The 26,967-nt window shown below is 38.7% G+C and overlaps 1 protein-coding gene across 3 annotated transcripts in view; it reads right to left on the bottom strand.

The window, feature by feature from the left end:
• Positions 1–844: 844 nt before the first annotated feature.
• The window catches only part of atp9b (ATPase phospholipid transporting 9B), a 44,414-nt gene continuing 18,291 nt past the window's right edge, over positions 845–26,967 (bottom strand). For 2 of the 3 annotated variants that reach the window (XM_044170968.1, XM_044170970.1), the window contains 21 exons: positions 24,744–24,819; positions 23,114–23,190; positions 19,772–19,932; positions 19,321–19,463; positions 17,192–17,304; positions 14,253–14,504; positions 10,582–10,743; positions 10,164–10,256; positions 8,769–8,852; positions 8,165–8,335; positions 7,720–7,818; positions 7,509–7,598; positions 6,843–6,987; positions 6,223–6,287; positions 5,825–5,980; positions 5,479–5,543; positions 5,082–5,190; positions 4,900–4,957; positions 3,712–3,915; positions 3,195–3,227; positions 845–2,759 (listed from right to left, as the gene is read on the bottom strand). In XM_044170968.1, the coding sequence (XP_044026903.1) occupies positions 2,623–2,759; positions 3,195–3,227; positions 3,712–3,915; positions 4,900–4,957; positions 5,082–5,190; positions 5,479–5,543; positions 5,825–5,980; positions 6,223–6,287; positions 6,843–6,987; positions 7,509–7,598; positions 7,720–7,818; positions 8,165–8,335; positions 8,769–8,852; positions 10,164–10,256; positions 10,582–10,743; positions 14,253–14,504; positions 17,192–17,304; positions 19,321–19,463; positions 19,772–19,932; positions 23,114–23,190; positions 24,744–24,819 (2,493 nt within the window). In that variant the 3' untranslated portion in view covers positions 845–2,622. The remainder of the gene's footprint in view (positions 2,760–3,194; positions 3,228–3,711; positions 3,916–4,899; positions 4,958–5,081; positions 5,191–5,478; positions 5,544–5,824; positions 5,981–6,222; positions 6,288–6,842; positions 6,988–7,508; positions 7,599–7,719; positions 7,819–8,164; positions 8,336–8,768; positions 8,853–10,163; positions 10,257–10,581; positions 10,744–14,252; positions 14,505–17,191; positions 17,305–19,320; positions 19,464–19,771; positions 19,933–23,113; positions 23,191–24,743; positions 24,820–26,967) is intronic. The other variant, XM_044170969.1, reaches the window with a different exon arrangement.

Genomic DNA, 26,967 nt, shown 5'->3' on the forward strand with positions numbered 1-26,967 from the left:
AAATCCATAATCTATGAATTTGCAAATATTTTCCATTTCACAAGTTGCAGAACTGCTGAACAAGATGTCTCCTACTTCACTGAGTCCATTCTCAGTGTTTGTGCACTGGAGGTTTCGAGTTGCATACTGGACTACAATTGGCTTCCAAACTTCTGATGTCACAAAATCCTACTTGTACGTACACATCTTAAACTGAGCTTTAAGGGGAGCTCAGAGAAACTTTTGGACATTTTGATTTAAAAGCTGTCAGTATGTGACAGGTTTAAATGTGTGTAATGAGTATGAGAAGTGTAAAAAGCAATACTTGTTCAAACTGAATACATAATTTTGTTTTTCTGGGTTTAATATGTTCCAAAAATGTATGTTCCATCTACAAAGTAAGTAATTTCTCATTAAATTGCCTTAAAAACATGTCAATTTAGAGCAGTAGGAACTTGAGTCAAGATGGCTTCCAAAGTTTAATCATGTGCATTTGTGTGTGTGTGTGTATATGTATGTATATATATATATATATATATATATATATATATATAATAATATAAATATATATGCTGAAAAGCAGTGGTCAAGTCTTCATATTCAGTTATGAGCCCCTCAACAGTAATACATGTGGTATTTGTACTCTTAGCAGAGCAGCAGTATTTTCATAAACTAAACTTGAGCAACAGTTCTAAAGGTCAATAATACTGTGCATTTTACTGTAATGCTCCTTTACGTTGAGCCACATCCTCTTCTGTCAAGGGTTTAGTCTCTATCTCCATCTACTGGCCACATGATGAACCTCACGATGAATAAAAGCTTGACTGTCTTGAGTTGCTGTTACTGTAGACTTATTGCAAAAGGGAACTTTCTGGTTTCTTTTTATTATTCATTAATCAATAACAATATTATAAATAAAAGACATACTGTTAGAAATCGCATTGTAGGACATGGAAAGCAAGTTTCGGAGAAAGAAAAGTTTTTACATCATATACAGAACAAAGACCTCAACAGAAAACACAGGACATTTGGAATTGCTCTTCCTAAGAATGTAAATCAGAAATTTTGCAATTTGCATTAAAGTGTCGCAGTCGCACCAACTCATTCCCAAATAACTACATCCACTACTTGTCTTTTTTCTTATAGTGTAGCTACATTTTACAGTACGGTTGCCTCGATTTAAAGAAAATAATATATTTATACTATGTTTAGGAATGATCAACCTGAGTTCAACTCAATTATGATTCAGAAAAAAAAGAACCTGACTAATAAACATAGCTAAGCTACACCCTGTTTACTGAACTGTACTTTTAAAAGATCAGTTTAACTTTCTTCCATCTCCATTTTCCCACTGTGCTCAAAACATGTCCAACCCTTACAGTACATGGAGTGAATGATAAAACTCATTCCTCCTTAAAAAGAGCTGAATGTCAACGTCTGCTACAGGCCAAAGTCACATAGAGGCCCAGGGGAGTCACATTGTCTATAAAGGCCTAAAAATACACAGCTGACAGTGTTTCAGGGTCCTTCGTTGTGACTTTTGAAGTAGTTTTACTATCAGAAAAATGTTTTTAGAGAAGAGTAGCAGGGCTCAAGCTCCTGGAAGTTCACATCTGGCTGCAGAGGTAACAAAAACAAACGCTAACCAAAACCTCTGACTGATTGTTTAACATCCAATGCTGTGAGATGTGGTTTCAGTACATTAAAATACATCATGAGGCACAAATCGAGCTGCCGTGTCCTGGCAAGATGACTGGTGGCCACTGACAGACATCATAAAATGTAAAATTATGCAGTATAATCAAGGCCAAATATGCTGACAATACAACATTTAATGTTCCTATGGAGTGCTGGTTTTATACTACGGAGATGATGGACTGATGATGTCATTCACTGTCTTAATAAACATAAAGAACATAAAGCAGCAAATCACAGAAGTTCAGTTTGAAGGAAGTTCCAGCATTTTCTTTTTGAATGTCATTGTAAATGGTCTTATTGTTGTAATGCACATTTGTACAGAGTTAAGCGCAGTGAGGTTTACATTGACAGCAGTAGTAATAAAAGCTGCATGTAAAGGCTGTATTTACAGTAACGTAGGAAAACATTAACATAAATCATCTTTTTTTATCCCTTACAGCAACTTAACACTGTTCACAGATGCAGGCCAGCAACTGTAATTAATACCTAGAATAAAAAATAACACCTAAAAAAATTCTGAACTCCACATATAAAAATTTAAACATTGAAAGTAATGCATCAGAACTGTATAAAATGACACGTGAATCTGATTTGTTTGAAATGCTTTAAAACAAAACAAGGCAGATTGACCCTTTCAGACACAATGGGATCAAGTGTTTCAGGCCTTCTAAGTGCGGTCACTCACATCATTTTGCTCTGTGTGGCTAAATCTGTCCTTTTAGTCTTTTTTATGTGCTCCATTTTTTCAAGTTATCCCAAGTCTCAGTGACATAACCCAAAGAACAATTATTTAATTTCTCTCCATTTTCTATTGTTCCAGTGGTTCCTTGACCTCCACAGGTCACCTGTCCATCACTGAGGATCAGTGAGTAAAAAAAGTGCTGAAAATAGAAAGCTTGGAGAAGCACGAAACTACAAAACAAACACAAGTTATCCAAGTTTGGCTCATGAAGATAGTTTGGAGTAGCTCGGAGGTGAAAACTTGCGCTTCAGGTATTTGATTATGTAGAGAGGAAGACAGCTGACCAACGTGATAGCGGACACCTTCCACAGGAAAGGCCAAGTCGTGATGAACGACAAGTCTGGGAGAGCAAACAGAAGAAAAGCAGCTTAGGTACACATGTTTTAGTATTGTGTGGTGATGAGTATGGGTATTTAATCAAGTAATGCAAGAGTCAACATCAAGAGATAAAAGCAACATGAACAGTTGCGATACAGTTTATAAAGTCAAAATCAGATGCTGGTCTTGATGTGTTGAATCCAATCACAACATGGATTGAATCCACAACGTTGAATCCACAACGTTGGATTTTGTGTATTTGTCACAGCACTAAAATGAAAACTAAACAGTGGAATGAATGGCATGACACAAAATAATAAACACCAACAGTACATATGACTCAAATGAAATAGACAAAATGATGACTCTGCAAAACATCAATGGAACATACAGAAATAACAAATACAGAGAGATGGATGAAGGAATGTGGAGATGAATTTACAGGCTGCACACCTACCAAGGAAAGCTCCAAAGGACACCCTGCCTATGCCTGTTGCCAACATACAGAAGCAAAAGAAAAGCAGCAGAAATAGAGTGAGCGCAGTACAAAGGTTAGCAGTGAAGAGAGAAACAGAAAGGGACAGAGAGAGAGGGAGGAAGCAATAAAAGCCCAGAGCTGAGGTCTGAACTACTGCACAACACTTGGGTGCCAGGTTAACGTCAAAATCAACACAAAGCAGGTGCAGTGAAGAATAAAGTGCTCAGTCCATTCAATACTGGACTTAATAAACCAGTAAACTGCTGTTGTGCCAAAAACCTTGTCATGTGTAACTTTTCTCCTAAATATTTGTGACTCAAGCTGAAGTCCTTTGTAGGTCGATTTCATCAGACTTCAAACTATTCAAAACAAATTTCATAAATGCATTTTTGAATCAAAAATGAAGCTTTTCTTTTAATTTCTGAAGTTTTCAAAGATATAATATCATTTCTAAAAATAAGAACTGGAAACCTCTGGGAAAAAAATGAATACCTACCGAAGTACTCGTTGAGGAAGGCGAGGGAGGCCAGGTAGCAGCCCAGGCTGAAGAACTCGGCCACGACCATGAGCCAGTGCCAGGTACGAATCGTCAGCGCCACCATCAGCAGTTCGGTCAGGATGAGCGCAGTGAAGGAGATGGCGACCACGTGCACAAACTCCGACTCAAACAGCACCAGTGCGCCGTACATTAGGATGCCACCTGGTGGCGTCAAAGGAAACAAATCAACCACATTACATTACCAGACCAATTTAGTTTACTTGCTTGAAGAGGTGGAAAAAGCTAAACCAGAGTCAATGAATAGGGGTTGTATCTGTGTTTGAGTATTTTCCTGCAAGACCAGTTCTTACATTTTTATTCATGCATTCTTTCTCAGGTCTGCTAGACACAGTACAAACAGCTGTCTGGGATACTGAGTTAAGGATTAATGTGTCTGGAGATGATAAGAACTGATTCAATAACATTATTTATGAGGATAAAAGATGGACAAGGTGCTCTAGTGTGTCTCACTAACAATTAACATCTTTAAGTGTCCAGACACTCACTCATCTTTGGGCGCCTACCGTATCTTGATAGCCTTTCATTTAATCATAATACTACACAAATTGAGCTTAATAGCCTATAACTGGTCACATAATTGCTTTTTCATACAGTCTTCATACAGTGCATTCCAGCGAGTCAAACTCTGTAATAAATTAAGAGAGATTGGTTCCTAATATTTTCCTCCTCTGCTGTCATCCTCTCATATCGTCTTCATGTTTCTTTTTTTTTTTTCCACAGACCTGTATTGCCCTTTAATTAAAAACCTCGAGCTGTCAGGAAGTCACGCTCGAGCAGGAACATAGATCTTTCTCACACGCTGCATGGCTTAGCGATTACAGAAATATCGATTTACTGGACAGACAAAAGCCTGCATGTAAAAGCGGATGGCGGTTGGAAACCTAAGATACTGAGAAACTGACTGTCTGAGAGTTTGAAGGGGCCCGGGGACCCTGGTATTAGCCGCAGTAGAAAAGATGAAATGGTGGTTGAAGAGTTGCTTTGACAGTCTACAATACCATACTGGTCATTCTTTACAGATACCGACATGTTGTAGTTGGTTCTGTTAAAAACTAATGTATTCATCTGCCAGATATAGTGACTGATGGTCAAATATAACTTTTAGAATGAGTCTGTGCACCGTACCTTGATACACACTGATCAAAACCCAAATGAGGAATGTCTTGAAAGATAGTGAACGCCCCTGAAAGAGAGAAGCATCATCGATGAGTGCAACATACTGTACTTTCACATGGTTAGGGAAAGAAAATGCAGATAAAGGGAATTTATTTTGTCAAACACACACATTTTAAAAAATGGCATTGTACCTTGGTGAGGTCTTTATAAAGCTCTGGGTAGAGAAGAGCCATCTCTGGCTTCACATCTTGGTCCAGAACCAAGGAGAACACAGGAAACATGGTGTACATGGTGGCATACCTGCAAAGAACAAAGCAGTGTACAGAGACATGAACAAAGTTTAGATGGAGAGGATGGGCAACAAATCTAAATGCTTACATGATCAAATATATCCACACATCTGAGCTGTGTTGTTGTGAGGCTGTTGCGATATTAGTCATTATTAGCCTTTTCATATCTCAGCTATCCAAAGACTAGTATTTAAGTAATTATTAACTTTGTGATGGGTGTATCTTTGAATTCCTTTTTTTGTCCAAAAAATTAAGTCATAACCAAGAAGGTTCATAGAAATTTAGAAAAGGTACATACCCAACCATGAGGAAACCCTGGTACAAGGGCACAGAGGCAAAGAAAAATACGGAGGAGAAAACAGCCTGATGATAGAAAACAAAAATTGTGTCATAAAGTTAGTTGGGAAATTTATTTTACTAAATTGTCTTTGGCTTCACCACAAAGCACAAAAAAAATATTTAAAACAGACAAAACATCAGCAAACATGACTTTAAAAGACATAGATGCAGTCATTAAAAAAATCATTACAAATTCCCCAAAACATTAAATTATGAGGCGACACACTTTTTTATTTTACCTTCATTCAGCAAAACAAGCTTTGTCAAAAAAAGATATTGTGTCAGTGTTTTAAATATTAGTGTACCTGCATGGCGGAGATGATCATGCCTCTGTGCATGACGAACTGACCCAACGCCGCAGAGCGCTTGTAGCTGTTCCTGCCATGAACCATAAGCAGGCGACCGATGTGCTTAAACTGAGTGATGGAGAAGTCTGCGGCCAAAGATGCCTGCTTTCCTTCCTGTTTGCACACAAGTATAAAGATGTAATGCTACTGCTGGGTTGTAAAGCACTACTATTTAAGTACCACCTGCTTCTAAAAGCAATGGATACAAACCTCAAAAAATTGAAAATAAAGGCAGATACACTGTTAGCAATCAAAAGACATTTCTTCATGATGTTAACTGTTGTTCCAGTGCCCATAAAGATCTTTACACTTTAGTAAGACGTGTGGCCTTCATGTTTATTCAAGATTATTATTACCTTTCCTTCAATTCCGATACCACAGTCTGCAGCCTGGATCATACTGACATCATTTCCTCCATCACCTGTCACAAAATATAAAAGTAAACACATTTAAGAAAAAGCTACACATTATTTTACTATGTATGATTGAGGTTATAAAAGCAGCAAACTTTGCTGGGTGCTTCTCTTAGTGAGCTTTGACTGCCATCTTGTGGATGTAAGAAGTTATATATATATATATATATATATATATATATATATATATATATATATATATATATATATGCTCTGGTGTCTGTGTGTGCTACAGTAATACACGTCCATTCTGAGCTTTAATACATTTTCAGCCCCTTGCTTAACATAAGTGCAGTTAAATAGTCACAGCTGGGATATGGTAGTTCAGTATATAGACAGTTTTGAACCACTTCATCAGTAGTAACCAGTTCACCTTCTCAATCCACTGGGCAGGTTATTTAATTAATCTGTCCAATGGATTGTTTTACATGTTGTCTAACATTTTCCTCCTAAGGGACTGAGACATTTTTCCCCCTGACAGAATTTCCCAGGCTGTCTGTGGACCGGAGCCAACAACCGTCCAGGCTTGTAACGCTGCTGCCACATTATCTGTCAACACTCACCGATGGCGCAGGTTCTGTTGGCTGTGTGCTGCTGGAGGAGCGTGACGATCTGGGCCTTCTGAGTCGGGGAACAGCGACAGCAGACCACCGCTGGACACTGACATGCCAGCTCTACAAACTCATGCTCGTAATACCGCAAACACACCTGCAACACAACAGAGATGGAGATACAACACAGTTTACTGGACACTAAAAGTTCCACATGTATTTACATGTTTTATATATATAAATATAAGGATGGATGACTGGATGGATGGATGGATGGATGGATAGATAGATAGATAGATAGATAGATAGATAGATAGATAGATAGATAGATAGATAGATAGATAGATAGATAGATAGATTATATCAGTTTGACTAGTAGACCACTGCCAAAGCTTGTAGACCAAATAAGTGAAAACACTGATCTGTTCCTCTTCCAACAACTGCTCAACTGTTACAAATTTTCAGCAAAAGTTCTAATTGTTCTGCCTCACAAAAAAATGACCAATATGTTTTGGTGATTTGTTTTCCTCTCCAAATCCTCATGCCCTTGGTTGAACTCTGACGTATTAGTTTTGGCTGAGAAGTACTTTTTATTCTTTCATCGCCTGTTTGGCTACATCCTCAGCATCATCTGCTGTGCAAGGAAATGTCACTATGTGCTGCGCTGTGTTGTAATACCTCTAAGGAGTCTCCAGAGATGACCAGAGCACAGTCATGTTTCCTTCTGAAGGCGTTGAGCTCCAGATGGGCCTCTCCTCTGTTTGAGACCTGCTCAAGAGCCACACAATACAATTAGCCATGAGGACATTAGGGCTTTTTGCCTTCTCCCATTAAGTAGGAGCATTAGGATTACAAAGTGCCGGTAAAGAGGACAAGTAAAACAGCACACCGGTCTGAAGACATGGATGTCTTGGTTTCTGGAGACCAAATGGGAGCTTTTGGCGATGCACGTAGCCGTCTCAAGCTTGTCCCCTGTCAGCATCCAGATCTATGTAAAAAAAAAAAAACAAGATCAACATGCAGGATGTGGCGCAAAGGAACAGAGTGCAAACATTCAGGGTATTTTTTCATCTGTGCAGTTGCTTTTACTGATGAGTTGAGACAATCAGGCATTTTTCCTTAATGGTGTCTGGTTAAATGGATACACAATTGCAATGAATTACCAAAGGGAGATTTTCCTTCTTTTTGTGTTTCTGTTCCATTCCTAAATCAATGCTGAGGTGTGGGGGATTTCTTTCTTTCTAACAGAACAGGCTCGTAGTAGAAAACTTTTTGGCCAGGTACAGAATTTACCAGCATTAGACTAGTGGCCAGTGTTTAATTTCCTTGCTAACCTTGATGCCAGCGTTCCTGAGCAGCTCCAGTGTGGGCCTGACGTCTGCTTGAAGTTGGTCTTCCACACCAGTTAGACACAGGAGCTCCATCTCCCTCTCTAGGCTCTCTACCACTGCTGCAACCTTCAGGGCTCGGTCATGGATACTCAGCTTTGCCTGGTTGTAGCGGCTCTGCACATAGAAGCAAGTGGAAAGGGGAGAAAAAATGAGGAGGAAATTGTGGGGGGAAAAGGGCTGCAACAGACCAGGAAACTGACAAATAAACTTGTCAAAGACAACAGAAATAAAAAGAGAGAACGCTGAACAGATTTGTTCAATATGGCTGCTATAAAACATTTCTATATAAAGGGAGAAAACAAGCACGTCATAATCAGGTTCCGGTTTTTACTGTTGCTACTGATGAAAAATCAAGCATCAAAGAAAATATTAGGACAACCAAAATCCAAGAGGAAACAGTCTCATGTTACTATTATGTTGATACTATATAAAACTATCCTGTAGTTCCATTTCAAGAAAACATGAGATTAATTGAAGTAAAGGACTGGATTGTGTGGAGAGCAGCATAAAACAGCCTGTACCATACATACAGTAGTGTTCATCATACCTCAAAGTCCTGATACTGCTCCTCAGACAGGGACTTCTTGGCCACCACCAGCGTCCTCAGGCCTTCTCTGGCCATGTTCCCACACTGACAGAAAAGAGTCGATGATGTTAGTAATCACAGATATACATACAGTTTTTTACTTATATTTTCCCTTTCTAGCAGTTTTCTAAAGCTTTATTTCTTGGCTGAATTTGAAGATTTGGGTTATTTAAAAAAAAAGTTTGTGTATGTTTAATCAAGTCTTTTCCCCAAGATGACTATAAATCAAATATAGGGCAGATCATCTGTTATATTAGAGCAGCTGCTGTATAAGTTCACCATGTTCAGTACTGTCAATAGCCGCATATTGTTACCAACACCAAAGAAATCAATAGTGAATAACATAGCCTCTGGTGAAATTCAGAGGACACAGTAAAACAAAGGGATGGATGGCGGTTTATTTTTTATATGAAACACCAATGGTCCTGTCCTGTTGATTGGTTATTGACAAGCAGAGTAACCGCAGTGCCGGCTGATTTGACAGCAGGATATTACAGCCAACAGAACATCATTAGCACCATTGTTCAAGAATATGACATAGTGTAATTACTTCAACTTTATGTAGGTCACTAATTAAATCAAACGCTGCCCCCAGTGCTAAATGACTCAATAATGCCAATATAATTATGAACATACACACACAAGACCTTCAACCACCAAACTGGTGTAGACACAGTCCACTGATCTCTCGATGAATGTCCTCATTACGAGAAGGTACTGGACTACAAAATTATCACTTTGTGTGACAATGCATATATTTATGCAACATGAGATTACATGCTTACATGTCTGTCATTTTGCTAATGTTTTCATCCAGAGCGGCTCTTTTTAAGTGAACAGATAAAGGTTTATGGTCTTGCTAAAAGACACTTTAAGATGAGTCATGGCTGCTGGTGGACACACTTGCTGCTGAGTCCAACCAGCCAATTGAACTTAACAGAGACAGAAAAATGTTTTTCCAAAAATTCCAACAGTTTTTAAGTTTTCTGAGGTGTTTCTTTAGATGTTTTGAGTATACTTTATTTTGTTGTTTTTCCAGCGTTCACGTTCAAGTGAGCCCAAGACTTGTAACTCTGAGTCTGAGCTATCAGGAATTTCTCACAGTGACGATATAACAGGAATGTCAACAGATTGTTGGCAAAATGGTTGCAAAGCCTCGCTAGCAGTTACATCTACATAAAATCCAATATAAAAGTACCGTCCACTCAGCTAATTTAAAAGGAGGTATACAGTTTGTTTGTATCTGTTTCGCTTTTCTAACAAACTGCTCCACATATTTAACACCTCAAAAGTAGCTAATTTAGGGTAGGAATAACTGTAGTATAGATTGTAGTATAGATTTGCTAGAGCCTTTACCTCTTCTTCCAACCAGTCGTTATACTGGACGATGCTCGCCATGGCAACATCAGCGCCCTTCATGTAGAAAGTGATGTCTCCTGTTGACTCCTCCTAAATCAAATTACAAATGTCAATTAGTACACTTCCTGTGTACAACTGCAGCACACTTTAAAACAGCAGAACAATACATTTCTATACCAATCATCATGCAGCATGTTAACTTCAGCAGCCAGGTTCTGTGCAGTTCAAAAGATACAAGAGGGCACAAAACATCAAGGTGATAATGGGTTTGACACCAAAAGAACAACAATATGTAAGTCTGGTTCGATGAGGCATTGTGCTGGACACAAAAACAGTAAAACACGTGATTCAGCAACCAAATCACCACACAGGAAGGAGTATCCACACATCATATTGTTATTTACAAGTTCCACACCCTGACGATGATGCCCATCCTTTTGCTCTCAGAGGTGAAAGGGAAGATCTGCAGGATGTAGAAGGAGAGAATCTGTCCAGAAGGAGTTTTCAGCTGCAGGGAGGTCAGGTCTCTGTTCACCAGGGTCAGGCCGACGCTCTGTGTCCACCGCACCAGCTCCACCTGAGGAAAACATATGAAAATAAACTGCTCACAGAAGTGTAGACTTTGACATTTTGACCTCTACACAATGAAACTTATGCTTTAATAAAACATAGCAGGGTGATGCATTTTGCCAATTTTACACTGACACCTCAACACAAGGGTATAGGATGGAGATATAATGCACTGAATCCATTTTTGCACAGTGTTCTTGCAAATACAGTACTTAATTACTCAATACTGAGAAAACATCAAACATTTATGAATAACAAATAAAAATAACATTTCGTTTTGAATTTAAGGATGATCACTCTTTCCCAAATAGAAAACAGGTTAACAAGAAATTACTTTTTGTAGAAAATAAAATCCAAAACGAATGCAGACCATAAGCTGATGGAATCTAATTTCACTTGCAGTTGAAAGACAAGGCATAAGAGAGCTACGGTATCTCCAGAGCTGCCGAGCTCTTCTCATTCAGCTCCAGATAAGTGTTTTTCTGTTTCTCTTTCCTCTTTTTCTCCTCAGCAGGAACTGCAGCCCCCGAGTGAGCGTTCAGCTGCACACGACTCAATTCTCAATGGGTTCATTTTCAATTTGCTCACTCAAAGGTTGTTATTATACTCTGACCTACAAATTGGAACTTCCTGTTAATACCCCATCATTTCTCCTGCTCCCCCTTTGAGCTACGTAAAAAGGGCTGCCTATATTTACTTAACACACATCTGTGTGTCATTATCCTGTGTGTGTGCGTGCGTGTGTGTCTTTACACACAAATGGACACATACACTGTGTGCTGAGGATCCTGAAGCTAGCTCTTCAATCTACTTTATCAGCTCTACAGAGACTATTTAAAGCTTTGTCAACTTTGATACAAACTGCACGTGAATCATGTGTTACGACAGTAATAGAAAAGATCACTTTATGACAATGGCAGACTGCCTTAAACAACCCGATCAATCATTTCAACTGTGTTCACAATATTCTAATGATCATGTAAATCACAATGGCAGCACTGCCTTAAAATTAACAGAAGCTAAAGCACTTCAGGATGAAAATGGACCCTTTACAGTTAAATTCTTCTCCTGTAATGTCACCGGCAATACAAAGGGTGCACACACTCAACTGATTTCATTTTGGGATAGTTTAACACAGTTTTACTATGGATGTTGAAGGAGTAATACTATCTCTAATACTACATCTCTATATACTATTTTGTCTTTGATTGAAGTTTAGGGCTCAAAAGTAACAGCATATTTAGATATGTATCAACCACTTTGTGCAGTCTCGCTGCGCTTGCTGGTAACTACTTCTGCTGTGTATTTAAATAAATACAAAGTTTCATTATAAACAGCAAGACAATTAAAATCATTTGAGTGAATATTAAAAAGGTCTAAACCTGTTAGCATCACAAATAACCTACATGACAATACTTAAATAGTCTAACCCTAACAAATAAGTATGAAGTACGAACTTCAGTGTGGAAGGCAGAGTATCCCAGTATTTTGAAAAACAAACTGTGTACAAGATACAGTACTTTCATCAGCGAAAAAACTAATTCTTAGGAGTACAGTATTGACACCTATATTAGATTAACAGGAGAAAGAAGCCAAACACAACATCAGAAGGAAGAGAGTGAGACAACAGGAGCATACAGGGAGCTGACTGGCATGGCACTTTGGGCAATATGAGCGTAGAAAATTTTCTGTTGGGCTATCCTGGTAAAATGTAAAACGCCTTTTAATACATTATCAAAACGTTTAATAGTTTTTATTGTGGAATATTGTTTTATGTTATTTTTACCTATTTTTTTATTTTATGGGTATTTATTTCCTCTGTAATTAGTGCTGGTTAATTAGGATGGAAGTACTGTAAGTCAATGCTTTTATAGACGAATAAATAGAACCTTGAATCCTTTTTCTTCAGAAATGACTCCTATTTGGCACAACTGACAAGACCCGGTTGTTTATAGAGGTCATTATTCCTTCTATTAATTATCTGTGCTAAATATATTACCTTGAAAATATTTTTATTTAAGTTATTTTTGAAGCTTAGCCACTTCTCATTGAAATTAATTGTCTGAGTATGTGCATGTATGTTACTATATGTGATTATATCTGTAAACACTCTAGATATCAATCTTTTTGTTTGAAATATGGGGTCTAATTGCGCTGACCCATTATTGGAAATGATAAAGCACCCGCTTCCCTGGACATGGCAGTCATTAAAGGCTACAGTCAAATGCTCTTGTCTGATATTACAAGGGTCAAAGGTTACAGGAGAACTCTGCTCACAGCATGGCTGACCAGTAGGTCAGATGACCCCTGTTCTGACCTCGGTGGCCAGCCCACTTCATCTCCTTAATGATGGCTCATTACATTAGAGAGAGCCAGGGCCAAGCAAACTATCGCTAACAGAGGTACGGTGGCCGAGTTCTGATGCTGCAGACAATGAGAGTGAGGAGACAAGGAGAGAGAGAGGGGTGGAAATGAAAGGACAGACAAAGAACAAAGAATATAGTAGAAGGGGAAGGGAGAGATCCACCAACAATCACAGACCTCCACCTCTCATCGTCTCTGAGAGAAAATTAAATATTGATCAATCCAAGCAGTGTGAGACAACGGAGAGAGGGGAGACAGAGCAGAGTGAGCAGGGATATAAATAAATATATACATCAACTCAGGGGGGAGGACAGACAGGCAAAACGGAAAACTGAGATTTATCTTTCACCACCCTTTTATCTTCATTTTGTCTGCTAGACTTGGCTGGCGGTTTGACACCAAGTATGCAAGTCTCACAAAGGCTTTACGAAGCCTCACATGTCATGGGTGATAAACATGCCAACAGTCTTCAACTGGGTATGTATGGCAAAATGAACAAACCTTCAATATACTTTAGACATCTTTAAATAAATACTGACTTCTCCAGATCAAAAATCTTTTCCCGTGTTCCCAGTATTCAATTATCATCAACATTCTCCTTGGATTTCTCAAATGCTAATTTCTGTAGTATGATTAGCAAGGGCAACATATAATAGGCTTAGCAGCACCTTCAGTCATAAAAGCTCCAACTCTTGGGTTACATGGAGAAACGGCCAAGGAAAGGAAGCTATAGGGATGCCTTTGGGGATCGTTTTTGTGCTGCATTCTTCCTTCAGTTGGAGCAGTAAATTCTCAGGAAGCAAACACAGACGATTAAATAGCTTAACCTCTACGAGTAGTTCATGACCTCTAACTTTCTGTTCATGAAAAGACTATTATGACAAACCAGGGTTATTTAGGATCACCAATAAAAAATTAAGACAGAGAGGAAACTGTAGAGAGGGGCACACAGGGTTTGCTCCTGATTATCTCCCATGTTTATTCTTGTCAGATGGGCAAACGTGTATAAAATCATAGCTGGATTTAATCCAACACTTTAAGTGACAAGTGTAAATGGAATCTAATAAAGCAAAACCATTTGTCAATGTTTAACAACTGTCAACAATTTGCAAGCTGGAAGTGCTAAAACTCTTCACTGTATCCCATATTTACCTCATCAGGGCTGGAGGCCTGGTAGGTGCGGTTGTCATCACTGAAGTCCTGGTCAGCTTCAGCAGACTCCGTCTCTCCATTTACGTTGGCATGTGACTCATAGACGGGCGTGACATTGTGGCACAGGGCGATGGCCTTCACAGCCTCGTGGATGCGACTGCTGACACTCTTACGGACTTTGGGGCCTGACGCCTGGGTCTTCCGCGATGGAGTGGAGCCACTGGTGCTACCATTGGAGGGCTGGGAGGGCACCTGACATCACAATAAATAATGTGAACCATGGACTCAATAAATGATCTGTGACTTTTCAATCTATTTATGACACACATATGAGCTGAATGTAGTTGACCTCAGATTGCCCAAATAGACAAAAGGTTGCAATAAGACGGTGTAGTCCCTCATTCGTCCAGGAGTGTTTTTCACAATTGAGAATGACTTCCGGATGGGAGCCGAAATGTCTTGATTCTGAAAACAGTGTCCAGATGACTACGACTGAAACCTTTTCTACGATAAAAGGTTGCAATGTTTTAATCATTTATATTTGGAGTGATAGTTTTAGAACGCTATCATAGCCAAATTATGTGGGTTGTGTACCAAAATTAGCAAGTGCCAAATTACATTTCAATATTGTTTTATAGGTCTATTCCTACAAGGTATCTAGAGAAACTACCGCAAACCAAACTTAATGAAAAAGCTGCCTAATGATTACCAAGTAAAATACATAAATTGAAAAACTGCATATGAAATATATTGTTTTCTTCTTTTCAGAGCTAGAAATTGTATTTCAAATGTTAAACAGCTTTGCCGTCATTTCCTAACTATAGGATCCCTGCATATGGTAGACACCTAGATCTAATCCTACACCAATTCACCCCTTTTCAGGCTAAATGACACAGCGACGTGAACTGTTGTATCACCATCTTTATCGTGTCATATCTGGTTTGAGGATCTTTAATGCGTTCTGCTGTTTTCACATTAACCATCAGTTTAACTGGGTGGTGACTAGCGAGCAGGCACCACACAGCCCACTGTGCCAGCTGCGTTTGACAGGGGCGATGCGCTCTACTGAAACATTTGATTTTGGCTTATTATAACCTTCGATCCCGCCAGGCAGGAAAGAGGGGTGGTGGGGAGTACAGTAAGGACGCCAGATGACAACCTTCATCAAGAATGACTGAAAGATCAATGGAGAGATCATTAAGTTATGTTGTCAGACAAGTTTAGTGTCTGAGTTACATGTAGAGGATGTTACTTATTCTACTGTATCCTAGAAAGTTGATAGATGATTAAAGATGCCCTCATCTGGATTAGATCTGAAACAATTAATCAATTAGTTGACTGACAGAAAATTAATCTGCAACTATTTTAATTAATCAATTACTTATAATTTTTAAAAGTAAAAATGCCAAATATTCGCTTGTTCCAGCGTCTCAAATGTGAGGAGTTGCTGCCTGTCATATATGACAGTAAATGAAACATATTTCTATTTTGGACTGTTAGTTAAACAAAAACAAGCAATCAGAATTTATTATCTCTGGGGAATCATGATGGGTATTTCTCACTATTTTTTATTTTATAGACCAAAAATAAATCTATTTGTGGAGAAAATAATGAAAATGACAATAATTATTAGTTGCTTCCCTAATCTGGATGGAATAACATTTAAAATAATAATAATGCTTAAAACAATAATAGCGCCTTGTAATTATGTCACAACACAGTAAAAACCAGCTGCCCTGCTTCGGTTGTGCAGCTCTAAAAAGACTAGTCATTTTTCATTAGCTGAGATTACACATAAGGGTGTGGGGCAGATGGTTTCAGTGTCGACCAGCTGTTTGGAGCTGGCTGAGCACGAACAATATCATTTTGTAAAGACCGCAGCCAGATCTGAGCCACCCAGTAAGGAAAACACTTGCTTACAGTATGAGGAGTCGCTCAGGGACACTCCATGATGAATGAACAATATAGGCTTCTTTCCTGGAAAACGTATCCTTAGCTAAATATAAAAATTGATTAAACTACTCTACAGGGAGAGGCAGGAATAAGCAGGACAAATATGGAGTGAAATATGGTATATATTTGTATTTCAATGTATCCACTCCCCTATTGGAAACAAATTTTAATATTGTAAGTGACAAGTTTTGCTTAATTTTGGTTGGTTCTGTCCAGTGTTACATACTGGATCATTGAGATTTTGTTTAATGGGAATGAATAACTTTGAATTTCCAAAGGGTATGAAAAAGAGAAAGTAGAGCCACTCCCAAATTAGCATTGAAACTCTACACTACAATTTTCTGGACAGTGGTTATATAATTTATATAACATAGGACAATTCAAATGAAGAAGCTAAGTGGGTAGCAGGACTGTGTTGAATGTTTTTTATGTAACTAATTTGGCACTGTAACCTGGCAGAGAGGCGTTTCTATTATTTAGTCTACCCTCATTGATATACATGGGGTGGACAAAATACTAGAGACACCTCTCTTTATAACTCTAAAAGCCTCCAAAATTATCATAAAGTTGAATTAACACTTTTCTAAAAGGTAGGATTTATTGCAAGACTTAATGTCTACCTAATAAACTGGCAACTGAGCCCATATATTACAATCAGCAGATATTTTGATACCAATTAATCATCTTTAAGTATTTAAGGAAAAAACTCTGTCTGGTTCCAGCTTCTAAGATGTGAGGATTTACTGCTTTTCTCTATTTTATATAATTGTAAACTGAATATCTTTTGGGTTTTGGGACCATTGGTCAAGACAAAACAAGACATTTAGAGACTTCACCTTGGATTCTGGGAAATGGTGATAGACTTTTTTCACTGTTTTCTGACATTTTATTAAAAAAAAGGGATTAATCAAGGAAATAATGGACACATTAATCAATAATGAAAATAATCGTTAGCTGCAGACCTGTTGGACAATAATAAATATTACCTGTGCATATGACTGGACTATGTGGCTCTGTATCTCATCCATGGTGTCCGTGCCATAGGATACTGTTCCCAGGTGCAACCGCTTGAAGATCATTTCGTTCTGTGTCAGAGTGCCTGCAGTTCAGAAGACCAGTTTAGACATTACAAACCAACAAAGAAGTACATCACCTATACACGACTCCTCCATTAATGTTTTTCACATGATTGCTGTTATTTGTGTTATCGTCAGAGCCGATTTTTTAAAGACCCCTCTAAAGCATTAAAAGTATAGCTCGACTGATACTGAAATTTTCGAGGCCGATACTGATATCGATATATGTAACGATATCGAAAGATAGTAATTTTTTTTAACATAACAATTTTGGTAGGAATACCTTAGGTTTGTTCTTTTAAAGAACTGTGACTCAGATACATACTAAGTAGGACATTTTACAGCTGAAAAATCAACTTATCAGTGTGGACAAACTATGTAATAGTGACACTGTTTCCAAATGAACTCAAACCTACAGTATGTTTGGCATTTCTGTACTGCAATTTCTTATTATCGTCTGACATATACACGATATACCTGCAATAAGCGCTAATCTGGCAATATATCGCTCTGGCTGATTTACCTGTCTGGCTCTAATCAAAAGTTGTTTTTCGAGGACATACTGTATGTACAGTCTATAGTTAGTCTGTCACACTGGCTAGTAAAATTCTGCCACAATAACATTTGGATTCCTAATTCGGCTCCCCATTTAAATTACATTTTTGGTTTTTGTTTGCTCTCAAACTCTTTCTGACTATAAGAAAATTAAATCAAAGTAAAACAATAACTTAGCATCTTCTGTTCTGTAAACACAAAGCTTTGAAAATATGTGGAGTAAAACAAAGTATTTCTATATTTATGTCTGTTTAAAACTGTCAGGGGCAATAAAAAAAAAAAAATCAGAGTTGTCTTAATCACACTGCCACTACTTCATGGCAAAAATAAAAGATATTCATCATCTCTGAAAGCACATGAACACACACACACACACAGAAAGCACAGCATTTGACCTCAGAGGGCTCCCTACAATGCATCATGGGACCTGCAGGATTGTGTGTGTGCCTTCTCACTGACCTAATCTCATTACCAATATGGACTGCATGTCCTCTCTAACCAACAGACAAGACACAACATTGCATACAAAAAGACTGAGTGAATGTTCAGACACTAAAAGAAAAAAATAAAGAAACAAGGGCAATGGCCTTGTTTAATGGATGTTGGTTGCCAGAATGGGTGCTGATAGAGCATAAAGCTGATTAGAGGGCATCTAACTTCCAAAAAGCATTAGGGCCACAGGGTTAACCAATTCTATTGGACTGATTGTTTGTTCTTCTTTCCATGTGCTTTAACTATCAACCTGGATAAATAGGCTCTACAGCTAATCTATTCCTACCTAGATCTGCACGGTAAGACAAAGAAGCATGTTTGGACCACAGGAGGAGTTTATCACTCTGAGACATTGTCTAGCATTAGTAAACAACAGCTATTTGTCACTAGAGAATCAGGCCTTGATTGTGAAATGAGAGAAGTTGAAGGAGGCCTAAAGAACATCTGGAAATTCAAAAGATTTGTTGACACTTTTGTCCTTAGCACTTTTCTTCAACTCACAATGTTGACAGTCTTAAATCAGATTAGATTAATCCTATGATTAAACTGCTTTATTAAACTAAAATTAAGTGGCTTAATTGCCATTTGAAATAATGATGTATCAATATATTAGGTAATTTTTCAATGAAGAGCAACTTACTGTCAGCGTGGTCTTACAGGAGATGTTAGTCCCTAAAGTTTACAGGCAAGTTGTGGTGATTTGTTGTGCGTTTAATTGGGTTTATGACATTATTTTGTTTTATCATGTGCTTCTTTTTTAATACACTATGTCAGTGGAACATTGGGTTCCTGTGCAGTCAATCACAGATCTTTCATGGTATGATGATGCTAACCATGAGTCCACTGGCATGCTGCTATCAAGTAGAATGTGCGCAGTCTATACTTGTATGCAAACCAGTTGCCCTTCTGAAGTGAATTATAATTTAGCTTTAACTTAAGTACCAAAAATCTAATGTAAATGTAATCTTTCTTCAGTATGTTTGGACGTCTACCTGTCTTGTCTGTCAGCAGGTAGACTAGCCGGCCCAGTTCTTCTGGGATGGTGCTGGTTCTCACAACAGTGCCCGGGATATTTTCGTCTTTCATGATCATCCAGCCATAGGCTGACTTCCCCATGTCCAGGTTTACACGCAGACTACACATGAGAAAAACAAAGCTGTAATCTATCACAGAAAAAGTAACAATAACAGTGCAAACTGAATTAAAGGTCTGGTATGTTCTAAAAAATGTCTTTGTACAGTGTAAAGAGCAGACGGGGAGCTTGAGTTTCAAAGCTGGGGTGGAAGATTTTCTAATTTAATTTATGCATTTTTTTCCATTTTAAGACCACATGTAATGGATCAAAAGATATCACTGTAAAGTCATGGTTATTTAGTTGTGGTCACAAATAACAGAAAACAAACAACAACGGCATTTCAAAGAATGAAGAAAATCACAAAGTACCTGATGGGAATAATGTAAGAGAAAAGCACGACAAATCGGAAAAGGTTGCGGAACCAAGGACCCACAAACCCTTGCAGTGCTACCATGACAATAGACAGAACCACCTGGGCCAGGAACAGGGCCTTGGTGAGGCGGTTCAGCTCTAGGTCCAGTAGGCCAACCTATGGGGACAAGAGGTCAGAGGTCAAAACAGCAGATATTACAATATTACTGTCCTACTCTTCCTCCAAGCAGGTTAGAGCATGGAATAATTTATAAAGATAGTCCTAGTAAAATGAGATGATGACATAGCTTGATGACAGTTATGTTTTTCTTTAGCTGGAATCACACAATTCATAAACATATTCATGCAATATTAAGTCCAGACTGGAGATTTAGAGTAAACATCTTATTCCTTTTCTGACAACTTATACTAGAGAAGACTCTTTGAAACTTTCCCATCTGCTCCCAAAGCCTTACGATATGCTACACAGGGAGAAAAAACAAAGCCAATGAAAGACATTCTTGGCTGCAGGCTTTTATCATGCAAATCGTGTGTACAACATAAATAAGTTTATTGGTGGCACTATTTTGTGGTAAACTATAAGCTGCATTATTGTCATGCTGAAGTATCGTCCTTGAATGTAACACAAGGTCAAAAGGCCTAAAAAATAAAAAAAGTTCCCATATTGAGATGGCTCTTTGGAGACAAAAAAAAAAAGTGACAAAAAAAAAAAGGGGTCAGAGTTGTCTTTTATTTTTCGAGTGTATGTCCCAGCCAATAGAGCATGTGGGAAAAAGATGTCAAATAAAGAAGTGCCCTTCCCCTTTCTGGCAGCACTCACAGGAAAGCCCTGTACACAGAGGGCTTTCTTCTGACGCACCACGCTTACAAAAACAGCAGAACATAACATCTCTCCTCCCTCAAATAAAGGAACTGCTCTGAAAAGGAGGGGAGGGGGCAACCACATATAAAAAGCAGCAAAATTCCTCCACTGCCTAAACCCCCACCAAGCCCATTCCCCTGAGGACTGGGAGAGCTGGGAGACCAGTGTGACTGATTTATCAGTTGCTGTTAAACTCCCAGTAGCAGAGTGCGGAGAAAGGAAGGGTAAGGGGAGCGAGCGGGTGGGTGGGTATCTCCCCACCCCACTGCCTCACTACATGGTTCATGGTTGAGCTATTGAGAAAAATAGGGGGTTTGGGTGGATTAAAATGAAGAAAAATTAAGACAGAGAGCACAGTGCATGCCTGAAAAGCAAAGGATCCCCTTCTGCTTGAACAATGGCTGGTCTAAATTTTCCAAGCCTTGCCGGGGATCAGATGAAGTCATTATTCATTCAGTCAAGGGGGGAAAAAGGACTCAATTACCTCAACCTAAAGATGCTATCAATGAATAAAAAAGTGCATATTTTACTCCATTCATCTCCAAGCCATTAAAAGTGAAAGGAATGATTCGATCTGCCTATGTGGCTTGTATCTTAGTATGTGTGTGAAATCTGATGAAGAATTGCAGCCTCAGGACATGAATATTCATTGAGTTAAAACCAAAGAATATCAGGACTTCAGTCAGTAAGTAATGTATTGTTCAGTGCTTGTGACACCAGCAAATCAAGGAAGTCAAGAAAATACACTGAAATTGGTTCTTGAGATCTTAGTAAACACCTTCCATTTCAGTAACAGTTTGAGAGCTGTGAAGAGAGCAGAGTATTGGGAGTCGAATATGTACTTCAAACAAACAGTCGTTATTGAAGAGCAGCCTCTTGTCAAATGACATTCTTCTGTCTCTTTACTCAGACAGAGGTTTGTCTAACAATACTGAGACAAAGAGTGAATCTATGTCTGACGTCCTGTCAGATTGATCAAGTGCAGGCACTGTCCTGGCCGGTGTCACAACACATTATATGAGGCCAAAACGTTCTTGTGACTTCAACCACACTGTATCGACTTTCTCCCCCAATCTCCAGTCTCCATATTGGCACTTCTGACATCATCTCCTTGAAATATTGAATTCCTCTCAACTGTCGAGCTTACACAAAACAGTGGCCCCCGCTGTTCGACCGGCCACATCAGCGTTCTTAATAAAAGACACTGGTGTCAAAACGTGCTGCAGTAGGAAGGGGTTATGTTATGCCACAGAGAGCTTTAGCGGTGCAGACATTTATAGGTGATAAACTTTGTGTGTAAAAGTCATTGCATGGCAGATTCACTGCAGCCAAAACACTACCTCTGAGATCTCACTGGTGCCTGCCTCTATCAGTTAACCCGCGTCTATCTAGCCTAACCATCTTCCAGGTAAAATCTTATATTTAGAATCAAATTTTAATTAATCTCCTCAATCTGGGGACAAAACGCGCAATGGGTATTCTGTGGGATTAACTTTCAACTGAAAATGTAATTTAAATCCTTTGTTAGTTAATTTCCCTTTGGTTAATTAGCAACTGGCACTGACCTTTTGCATTGACAGGTCCAACTTTATCTAGAAAGTCAAGGTTAAAAAAAAAACACTTCGCCATAGTGATTGATTAGTGATTAGAGGCAGGGGAAAAAAGATGGCATGAGGGGAACTTGGAACAGATGTTACTTTGTGTGAGGTGTTTCACACTTCACAGCTTTTACAAAACATTTATGTTTATGCTGGCACATTTATGTTTATCACCTGACAGGCCTTCAATATTTTTGAATTTGTTAATGCTTTGGGAAATGTGTGAAAAATATCTTAATTTCTCAGGTTTGCCAGGATGCAAAACCAAGATATCCTTATGAAAATCTTTGACAGATTTGCACAGATTTGGGGGAAAAAATGTATGTATTTATTTATTTATTTATTTATTTACTTATAAGTGCAGAATGAAAAAAAATACACTCAGAAGTGCATCTTAGTGCTGTCAGAGATGTGATTTAAATAGAGCCAAAATGATTAGTCGATTGACAGAAAATTAGTAACTGTTTTGGTAAATCAATTATTTGTCTTTTTTAAGCATAAATTACAAAAATGTACCTAGTTCCAGCTTCTACACTGTGACGATTTGCTGCTTTTCTTTGTCTTACGTGATAGTAAACGGAATATCTTTAGGTTTTGGACAGTTATTCGCAGAAAACAAGACATCTGAAGATGTCATCTTGGGTTTTAGTAAATTGTTGGGGCTTTTTCTGCAGTTTCCTGACATTTTATACACCAAACTATTAATCGATATATCAAGAAATGAATCTGCAGATTAATCGGTAATGACAATATTCATAGTATATGATCATGACATACTACCCTCCTAACTACATAATTTGTTATTAAAAAAAACTCTCAAACAAAACACAGAACTTGCAGTCTTTCCTGCAGAAATACAAAAACTAAAAAACATTCACCTTGTTCTTGGCATAGGACGTGTTCAGTACGCTTCTGGTCTCTTTGCCTGTGTAGATCACCACCCCTATCACCGTGCCTGCCAAGGAAAGAGACAAGGAAAGTAATGCTACTCATTAACTGCACCCCACCCCCACCATCTCTCACACACACACACACACACACACACACACACACACACACACACACAAACATGCATGCACACACACACTCATCTTGGTCAAGTAAAATGAACTGCATGAGAGGAAACACAATAAGGCTGAGCTGAGGCAGTTTTGTCTCATTGCCACTCAAGCCAACAGAGAGGAGTTTAATACGCTTAGAGTCTCAGGGCTCTCAGCCACCCTATGGAAGCTCATAAAACTTGATCAATACACCGGCATCTTTATTTGCCAATTCATTACGGTGGCCTTATTACAAAGGATTAATGAGTCATTAATATTAAATGAGCTTAATGGGGAAGCAAAGGCAATAATAAACCTAAATACAGCCTCTGAAATCCCCAACCTATAAAAATGGCAAGAAAGTTTAAAATGGACAGAAAACAAAAAGAGGAAAGTGAAGTGCAGGCAGAGAGAGGAGACGAATGGTTACACCTCAGGAAAAAGGTGATGAATTGCTCTCGCTGACTTCTATCTTCAGAAATATTGAGCGATGTGACAAATGGTGTGTGGCTCAGCATGCAGAGGGGCTTCAATTTGAATATGCGAACAACTAATTCCCTTGTCACAGCTGGACTGGGGCCTATAAGAGAGTGAATACATGGTGATCCGGGCCAGATCAAGTGCCCAGAATGCCACTGTAAAGGCGATGAAGTGTCTGTCAAGGAGAGGCTTGTGAGGGACAATGACATTCCCAAGCAGAGATGATGAAAGGGGTCTAAGTCAGGGTTTTTGTGTGTGTGTGCGTGTGTGTGTGTGTTTGATCTTCTGGTCAAGGTCAGGTCAGAGGGGAGAGCAACACCGCAAATCAATGGTGCGGCCATCGCTGGGAGCGTCGCAAACACTCTCGACTGACACAACCGTTTCTGTGGGGAATCGCTTAGTTGGAGCGAGGGAGGATTACCTCAACTGTGGGTATTCTCCATACAAGCACACAGCAGTATCAAATCAAATGCTTTCAAGGTTTAATGCCATGAATCCTTTGTGCAACACAACTAAGTACGATGATGAGCTGGAATTGGAGACTAGTTGAGTTTGAATTTCTAAAATCTCAGCAAAATAAAATGTGAATCAGCGTGTGTTTCCATCAGCTACAAAATGTGTCTCTTCTGATCCAATTGACCCTGCTGCATGCTACTATGGTGTGTGGAGGGGAGTGAGGTTACATACACTTCCGGCAACCTCACTCTTTTTATTAGTCTTTGCTTTTTTGGTGGAGTGGTTGCATGTAATGGTGAGACCCAGAAGGACATGAAGGCTCTGTGTACAATTGAAGCAGAATAGGGTACTGTGAAGTCTAGGTGTTTGATGTGTCAACATTTTCACCTAAGCCTTTTTAATTTCTAATTTCTTGCACTTCCAGTTTTGTTTTTTTTTGTTTTTTAAATGCGTAAATTGAAACCAACACACTGTGGCTGCAAGGCATCATCTGGAAAAAACGGACTTGAAATAAAAGTTGTCATTCACTTACCAGACGCAACAACTGTGCTGGCCCAAAGAGTGTTTTCAATACTCAGACTCTCATTGATCTGTGGTTCTGTGTCTTCCTACAGGAGAAATGAAAAAGGAAAAATGTTGCTTTACAATTTGTGTAGCTTTGTGTAAGCTTTTATGACTATGGTATGGTAGAGTATAGCAGGGAAGCTATGTTTCAAACTTTATCTTTATATTGAACCTGTGTTGGCACTGTGTGTGCATGCAACTCTAACTAACACTATAGCCAATGAATTGCAGGCATTATAGTTCAAAAATGGTTAACAAGAAATGTCAAATTTGTTACCTCAATGCACTACAGCACAAAACATAAATTCCAAACAAAAATGCACATGGGCAGCTACTTCAGCAGGACACCCAAATATAATTAATACATAAGTACATGTTACAGGTTTGTAAAATGGTCAAGTATTTTCAGTGCTTGTAAATTTGTAAATATGTTGGTTTCAAAGTGACAGCATTGGTCTAGATTTGAACTCTTAAATGTCCCTTATTAAAACACTTTATTTGAGGCTTTTTTCTGCTCAACAAACTAACAGCAGAGGAGAGATACCTGCTTGAAAGAAATACCTCAATGTTTATTTATATTTTAATTTATTTCTGCTATTCGCCAACTTTTATTAGCCCTGGAGCAGATAAGAAAAACAAAACCAAGAAGCCATGAAAAAAATTAAAAGAAAATTGAAGTTGAAACTGATTTCTGCTTTCACTTTTTGATTGAATTCAATTCTGAGAGCCCATACATTAATTATTATAAAAAGGAAGATGGTGAAATGTTTTCTATCATAGAGCTGCTCTGTGCTATGGTTATGCCAATTTCTTGGGTCACATTCAGAGACTTTCTTTAGTGATGGAAATGTTTATATTTTTATATTATTTGTAGTGATGTCTCAAAAAAAAAAAATATGGCAATGACGTGAACATTTGCAGTACAACTGTCTAGTTGTATGTGTTTTATTTGAGCAATACAATCTTTTCAGCTGTGTGTCTACTGTGGTGGTGGTTTAGGAAGTTTTAAAACCTATTTGAAAATCAAATTTCACACAAAATAGTAAAATCGCACAGTGAAATAATTTCTTTTGACATTTTATTCACTGTTTCGGGAAAAACACTTTGTCAAGGCACAGAAAATTTCCCTGAAAATAAGGATTTCAGCTGAACAGAACTGAGGAACATGAGCTCAGTTGAGAGAGTATACAGCCTGACCAGAATGGCCGGGCTCTGCTGTGCCATTAGTTTTCACAAGCACCTGACGCAGTTGTGCAGACTGTAGCAATACAGTAGTCCCTTTATCAATACTTTCACTAGATTTGGCATGGCGATAGAGGCTCCTTTAAAAACAGTATAGAGAGTGCATGTAGATGAGATTTCAGTGATAAATAAGCCCCTGGAGAGCCTCTTGTTTCACCCGCCCCCCGTTTTACCCCTCTCTCTTAAATAAAGACGAAAGCTGAAAATGGCTTGAGTCAGGAGTGCAGAGTCAAGGCTCCAGTTTCGGCTCAAATTGCCTGTCTGATATGATAATTATGATACCTAAGCACCCACATCCTGTCAATCCACTCAAACATGGGAAGAGGTGCATGAAAAATAAATGGCAGGTTGCAGAATGCTTGACCGCTCTGACATTGGCATCATACTACTTGTGTTCATAACTGCAGAGGGTCTCATTAAAAGACCACAGAAACAAAGCAACCATATCCGTCTCAAGGAAACAAAAAGGAAAAAAGAAACCCTCATAAATAGGTAAGTTCATTTGCTGCGGATCTGTGGGAACCCATTTTTTTCCCATCCTGCTCAGACTAAAAGCACACGCTATGCAAAGGAAGGCCGCGGAGGATGAATGAGCGGAGGAAGTGCTCGCTCACTAAGCCTGGTGTGTGGCCAAGAGTGAAGACGGGCCACAAAGCCTCCCTTTGTACTGGAGCTCTCCTCTCTGTGGGGGCTGCGCTAATCTGCTATTAATAAAAAAAAGAAAAAAAAAGAAGAAAAAAATAATCACTGAGCAACAAGCAAGACGGGATGGATGGAGCTGGAGCTGCAAGAACCTGCCTCTGATGTAAGAGGTATGCCTGCTGGAGATAACAACAGGCCCGGATGGACACACAAGCTCTCATTGTTGCCGCTTGTCAACACATTGCAGTGATACACATCTTCTATGTCAATCCAGTTTCTATAGAAAAACCTGGATGTGTTTAAGATTT

The sequence above is a fragment of the Siniperca chuatsi genome, linkage group LG17 (assembly GCF_020085105.1).
Source record: "Siniperca chuatsi isolate FFG_IHB_CAS linkage group LG17, ASM2008510v1, whole genome shotgun sequence".
NCBI lineage: Eukaryota > Metazoa > Chordata > Actinopteri > Centrarchiformes > Sinipercidae > Siniperca > Siniperca chuatsi.